Raw genomic sequence first — 6844 nt, forward strand, 5'->3', positions numbered from 1 at the left:
CCATCCATCCATCCATCCATTGTGTCAAGCACATTTGTACATTTGTTGCCATCATCATTTTCCAAACTCTTTCTACTTGAGCCCTTGGTATCAGCAAATTATTTTTATTCCCTCCCTCCCTCATGGAGCCTTGATAATTTATAAATTAGTATTATTATTTCATGTCTTACACTGACTGATGTCTCCCTTTACCCAACAGCACCCTTTGTGCACACCGTTCACCAGTGAGCAAAGAGATGGGGGACGATGGACTGAGTAGTGGCCCCCAACCCTGTGGGCAGGGAGAGCCGCACAGGCCAGGCTGCCTGCAGCATGGAGCCCGCCCTGGGAAAGCAAGCCTACTTCTCTCCTGCTCTCTTTCAGCCTCCGCTACCCAGTGCAGGAGCCTTCTCTCTGAGGAAACAGCCGTGCCCTGCCTCCTGGAGCAGCCCAACCGCAGGTGACAGACCACCTAGTGGCTCGTATGAAGTGGTGACCACTCCGACCAGCAGGTCAGTGTCTCCTGGGAGGGGGGGCGCAGAGGAAGACAAGCCAGAGGGTCCAAGTGGGGGAAAAGCATGATTGCTGTGGTTACAGATAGGTCAGGGCCAGCTGGCCAAAGCTTAAGGGGGCATCTTCCTGAAGTTCTGGAAGGGCTAGAGAACGAATCCCCACTGTGCTTCTGCCTCCAAGGAGGCAGAGGGTTTAGGATTGGGGACTTTGGGGAAGTCGTTTCCCTTCTCCACGGCTCCGTGTCCACATTTATGAAATGGGCATATGTATGAAGTGCCTGGGCAGCTTGCTTCCAACACTGCTGACAGGAGGTGGCAGCGTACTGTACAACACCAGTCTCTTCGTTTTCTGGAGTGACGATGGTTCTCATCATGAGCCCGGGGAGAGCGGCCGATGGCCTCTCTCTGGCCTGCCATCCTGGCCTGCGCCCAGGCTTGCCCTGCTTCATCCAGGCCTTTGCCGACTTGTCAGGGCCCTAGACATACACAGCCACAAGCTGATGCCATCCTTGGAAGAGGGGCTGCAGGCTCAGAGCAGCCAGTCAGTCACCCCAAGATGAGTGAATCGTCTGCCGATGTGCAGATATGGCGGATGGGGTAGAAAAGAGGCATCATGAATTACTGAGGGCTGCAGTGGAAGACAAGGAGCCTGGATGGAGCCAGTGATTTGTGTTTGTCTGCTCAGTGAAAGAAGCAAGGAGGAAAGGCCAGGGATCTGCTTCTGTTCGGATTGCAGGAAGAAAACTACCGAGCCGAACAAAACTTGGTCACCCACCTGAGGCAGCCATGAGTCACAATGGACTCTGTAGGAACCACGTGCTTGGTCTAGAGGTGGTGTGGGCATTGCAAATAGGTGACAGGACTCGGGCTCAGGGCTTCTCGAACCAGGTCACTAGGACTCAGAAAAAAAGCCCCTCAGAGGCCCCATGAGACCCCCCAGAGAGTGAGAGGTGATAGCCCCATGTCTCCCACCCCCTCCATGAGAGCAGCCCCCCTTTAATAGCCCTTATATTGCTATTCAGCTTTGGGTTCCCTTTGAAAGCCTTCCTGCTTTAAGTGTGTGTGTGTGATATATATATACATACATACATACATACATAAGTGAACTCATGTATTGCTCATGTTTTCCTCTCACCTGGAGTTAGTGGCTTGACTCAAAAGTGTCATCACAACTTTCTTCCTATAGGGTTGGCAGGGAGTGTCTGTAGCTGCAGGGGCTCCATCCCCCAAAGGTCCCTCAGCCCCACCCAGCCTTACATCTGCCCGCTCATCTGTCATCTACCTTTCCCACCTCATTTAGAACTGTGGCCAAAGGCATCTTCCCATACCCTCCTGGAGGGGACCTGAACATCAAGCTTTCTCATGAGGGCAGACAACAAAGCCCACTTTGACTAATGGCCCAGGCTGCTGAGTGGTCTCTAAGCTGAGCTCTCTGGACACATACCTTAGAGATGTAACCATTCTGTCCAAACACAGCACCCAGAGTTAACCATGTCCAGAGGGGCACACGCCATCAGTCACCCCAGCCTACCCTGTGAGCTTTATGCCTTGAGGGCCATTAGCTATGACTCCCCCTTTGGCCCTTAGGGAGTTACTTCTTCTTTTTTTTTTAATCATTTTATTGGGGGCTCATACAACTCTTATCACAATCCATACATACATCAATTGTGTCAAGCACATTTGTACATTCATTGCCCTCAGGAAGTTGCTTCTTGAGATGTGTATTGGTCAAGCCCCTAGCAGGAAGGAGATGGCACAGCTGAAGAATTCGTTGACTGGCGTTTAACGAAAGGATCTTTACAGAAGTTGGGCAGGGTTAAGGGGTACTGACAAGTGGGCATGACCTTCTCCTCTCCTGCCCTCTCCACTACCGTGGCTCTTTCTGCAGGGGTGGAAAATGGTACCAGTCAATCCCCAGTCAGAGGAGGAGCCCGCAGCTGCTGCCGAGAGATGGAGGAGCCCACCCCCGAGCCCGTCTTCGTTGATGTGGACAAAGGACTGACGTTGGCCTGCTTCGTCTTCCTCTGCCTCTTCCTCGTCGTAATGATCATTCGCTGTGCCAAGGTCATCATGGACCCTTACAGCGCCATCCCCACATCCACCTGGGAGGAGCAACACCTGGACGACTGAGCCGCAGGGCAAGGGGTGGGGACTGAGCCTCGAGGCGCTCTCTGGGCAGGGGGGCCCAGGGGATGCTTCCATGTCCCCTGGTGACTGACCTGCCAGCCCAGAGTCGGTCGCATGGGGGTGGAGAAAGCCCACCTCAGCCTTGCCTGCTCCTACACGAGCACAAGCGTAGAACGACCGGGTTGCCACGGCATTCCAACCACTGGCAAGTCTGCACTTAAGAGCCCTGGACCAGGCTCAGGAGGCCCGAGCTCAGTTTGGGGCGCTGCTGTGTGACCATGGGTGTCACTTGCCGTGGGTCCCCTGCACCCTTTGGATTCAGGGTCGGGCCAGACGCCCACCATCACACGATGTCTCCTTGGGAAGGAAATCTCTGTCCGTAACATATGAAGGGGCACAGACATTCGCCCTCGGCCTCCCAGGGCAGCCACCCCTTCCGAACCCAGGCTCTTCCCCAACACGGGGCCCAGCAGAGGGCAGACTGGTGGGAGGCACCTCCCCGGGACATTCATAAAGGGCACTGCTCTCAAGCAGGTTGGGTTTTGACTGAAATACAGAGGGATACAATGTTCCTATTATCAATGAAATAGGCATCTTAGAAATTTGGGGGTGGGGGTGGGGAATACAGGAAAATAGAAGGGTGCACATTTAAAAGTACATCTCTTCAAACCACAATTTTTAGATATTTTCCTCCACTCTTTTTGACACGTATTTTTTCAATCGCCACACTCCTACTGGGTGGGTGATGCCAACTCCCTTCATATCACAGCCTGAATGCCTCCCCTTTTTATCAAATCTCCGTGGCCACCGTGGGCAGTGGCTGCAGAGGATTCTGTCACTGAAGGGGTCAGAGTTCAGCAGTCATATCTATTGGTTGTCCTTTGACTTTAAAAAAAAAAAAAAACGAACTTTTCCTCACACAAAATTATTTCACCCAGTAGCAACCTTTTGTGGGTGTCCAGGCCATGAGAGGACTACTAGACAGGGAGACATGGCTTCCAACCTACTTTGGCTACTCAAAGGCCGTGTGGCCTTGGGCAAGTCACTTCACCTCTCAGTGCCTCAGGTCCCTCGTTGTACCATGGGCAAGAAAAGCCTTGTCCTTCGTAGGTGTAAACCCACGTGAATGAAAGGGTAGGAGTGGGTGGGGGGATGTTCTGAAAGGTAACAAGCTGTAGGTGGTGATGTGTAAGTTGTTGATGGTGACTCTTCTTGTGATCTCTCTCCACCCTTCCACCTACGTCCCACCCCCCACCTACATCTCTGGCCTTTCAGCACGAATACTGGACCAGAGCCCACAAACATGACCAAGGTTCAGCGTCTCCTTGCTTGTTATGTAATCCCGAAAAACTCACATCATCTCCCTAAGCTCCGGGTTCCTCACCTGTTTAATGAGGGACTAGCCTCGCCCTCACAAGGTTGTTGTGAGGAGGGAAGGAGAGAACAGGAGCAGACACGATGGCTCTTTCTTGCATCCCCCAGGCCAGGAGAAGCCGGAGTTCTGAGCTGGGAGGAGCACGGGTTTCTGGGTTTCCCCCTCTGCACATGCGGTGAGCCCCTGGGCTCCCCTCCAATTTCCAGGGCAGATTCCCACGAGCTAAGTTTCCCATTCAGAACCGCTAGTCAGAGGACTATTCACAGAACGCCCCCCTGGGAGCACCGGACTTCAAGGGGTATGGTGTCTATGCATTTACGTAGTTGTTTCTGCCATCAGCTTTCCCACCAACAAAACTCAAAGTCCAACTGGACCATCCGAGCTCCTCGTCCTTTGAGTGCATTTCTTCCATCCTGCCAGCGTGGGGCCTGCCCTTCACATCAGGAGACATACAGCTGTGAAGCAGCTCAGGGCTTCCTTTCCATCCCCTGCACCCCAGCCATGATTCCCCATCACCACCAGGCCGTGGGGGGAGGGGGCTTGGTGTTTCTAAAGCACCATCACCAGTAGGTGGACCCTGACACGGAGCAAGGCCATGCCTATTCAGACAGTGTTTCAGGGCACATTCAGCTGTCCCCCCACTAGTGGGATGCACAAAGGGACAGCTGGCAAAGTTAGGGGACCATGATGCAGCCAAAGCTCTGTATATAGGGAAGGTTCTGGAACAAATCACCTGTGTGTTTCCTCAGGGCCAGCAGCCGCCTCCACTCTGCTGCCTACCTCAGAAATCCCAAGCACGTCAACGCCCGGTCAGCGAATAGTGGACCCCCATGGGCAATGCAAGCATTTCTGATGCTTGGGAGAGAATGAATGTCCTAGCGCAATGCTCCTCAAACTGGCCCACATCTGCATCACTGGGAGTTTGTTAGAGAGCCAGTATCATGGGCCCCACTCCAGAACTTCAGATTCGGGATTTGGGGGGTCAGGCCCAGAAATCTAGATGAGCAAGACCCAAAAAGGATCTGTATACACACTAAAATCTGAGAAGTGCTGCCCGGGGAGCCCTTCATCCGAAGGATTTGGTATTTTTCAGCTCTTTGGTCTTCTTGATTTCCAATTCGGTATTTTCACACCTAGATCTGCTCATGTTTTCGTACTATTGTTTGATTCTTTTTGATGGCGGCCAGCCCAGCTCAGTCCTATCAGTCCCCTCAAGTGGATTCCGAGCCTACAGAACCAAGAACTGTCTCTGCATTAGTCTTCATGGGGGCAGTAGCCTCGGCTGGCTCCTAAAAAGTGGCTGCTAGTGGATTTGAACTACCGATCTTATGGTGAGCATCCCAATGCTTAACCCCAAGCACCACCAGAATTCACTTTTTAATGATCAGAGGAGTATAATATCTCAGAAAGGATAGAAAATTAAACAATAAAATAAACAAAACTTCCACCTCAATTCTTCAACAAAACAGTGATGTTCGTGTGTGTGTGCGCGCGTGTGTGTATGTGTTCCCTTCCAGTCCGCCACAAGTCCTGGTGATACTGTGGGTACGTGTCTGTCTGCTAACTGCAAGGTCACTCGTGGAAGCCTGGATGGAGACAGATGTGGCGGTCTGCTTCTGTAAGGATTACAGCCTTGGAAACGTGTTAGGCAATTCTATGTCATCCTCTCTGGTCACTGTGAGTCAAAATTGACTCTGGCAAGGGATTGGTTGTTGTTTCATCCTTGTCCACGTGGTTAGATTGAGTCATGAACGACATACCTATGTCCGAGTCTGCCCCTAACGTGACATCATGAGCAGGTTCCAGAGTTATCATTTTGATGTCTAGTTCAGATCTCCGAGTATCCAGATATCTGTTGCTGGCTGCTGGGATTGCTATCATTTTTCATGATTGTGCACGTGAAAGAACAAAAGAAGGCCTGGCTACACAAAGGTTAAGGGCTTGACTGCTAATCACAAGGTTGGCGGTTCACACCCACCCAGCAGCTCCATTAGGACAAAGACCTGCTGATCTGGGCCCATAAAGATGACAGCCCAGGCGGTTCTGCCTGGTCCCATATGGTTGCTATGATCAGAATGGACTCCAGGACGCCCAATGACAGTATGTACTAAGAGAAATATGATGGGGGGGGGGGGGGACAGATATGATGAGCCCTGGCAGCCTGCTCAGAACAGTGGAAGAATAACTATTCAAACTGCACCTCCACCCTCCAGGACACACTGAGGAGGGAGACTACTTAGACTTTTATTTTAAGGGGTTGGAGTGGGGAGATGTATGTCCAAGCTTCCGCTGTTGCTTTCTGATGCTCAAACAAATGAAGGAGATCATCCTTGGCGCTATATGCACTTTACATGTCTGGCTAGCTGAGACAAAGGTGGGGGTTGTCTCGAACTGTTTGGCAAAAGAAAACGCTTTCTAGGACCGAAGCTGTCCAAAAGGAGCGGAAAGCATTCTGGAAGGGAGTCCGTGGATTTGATTCCATGCCAGGACTTCGAGGAAAACATAGCCATGGAGAAACTTCCAGACCGTGGTGCCTGGTGGCTGCTTGGAGCCTGTAACGTGCTCTGCTGCCGAACCCTCACAGGCCCCCAACCCACAGTCAAGCCCGATGCGTACCCACCCGGTGTCAGTGTTGCTTTGGGACAATGAAGACAGTAGTCAACTCCCATCATGTTCATTTCATTTTATCCAATTATTTGCTCCAATGTCCATTGGTTCTCCTTAACTGGAAGACCAGTGTGGGTTTCCTTTCATAAAAGTGTCCCAGAATCCCAGAGTTATAGTCAATGCAAAGAAGGCTGGTTCTGTTTTAAATATGAGGTGGAAAACGGCAAAGCCTGGTGCGTCCCCT

General features: G+C 51.7%; 1 protein-coding gene across 3 annotated transcripts in view; it reads left to right on the top strand.

Moving 5' to 3' along the window:
- The window catches only part of CTXND1 (cortexin domain containing 1), a 59433-nt gene extending 53987 nt beyond the window's left edge, over positions 1–5446 (top strand). For 2 of the 3 annotated variants that reach the window (XM_045285800.1, XM_045285799.1), the window contains exons 2-3: positions 364–491; positions 2399–5446. In XM_045285800.1, coding sequence (XP_045141735.1) covers positions 2442–2621 — 180 coding nt within the window. In that variant the 5' untranslated portion in view covers positions 364–491; positions 2399–2441 and the 3' untranslated portion in view covers positions 2622–5446. Of the gene's footprint in view, positions 1–363; positions 492–2379 lie in introns of those variants that run through there. The other variant, XM_045285798.1, reaches the window with a different exon arrangement.
- Positions 5447–6844: the final 1398 nt, after the last annotated feature.

This window comes from Echinops telfairi, unplaced genomic scaffold (genome assembly GCF_000313985.2).
Source record: "Echinops telfairi isolate 266 unplaced genomic scaffold, ASM31398v2 ScPeMD7_7475;HRSCAF=8513, whole genome shotgun sequence".
In the NCBI taxonomy this organism is placed as follows: domain Eukaryota; kingdom Metazoa; phylum Chordata; class Mammalia; order Afrosoricida; family Tenrecidae; genus Echinops; species Echinops telfairi.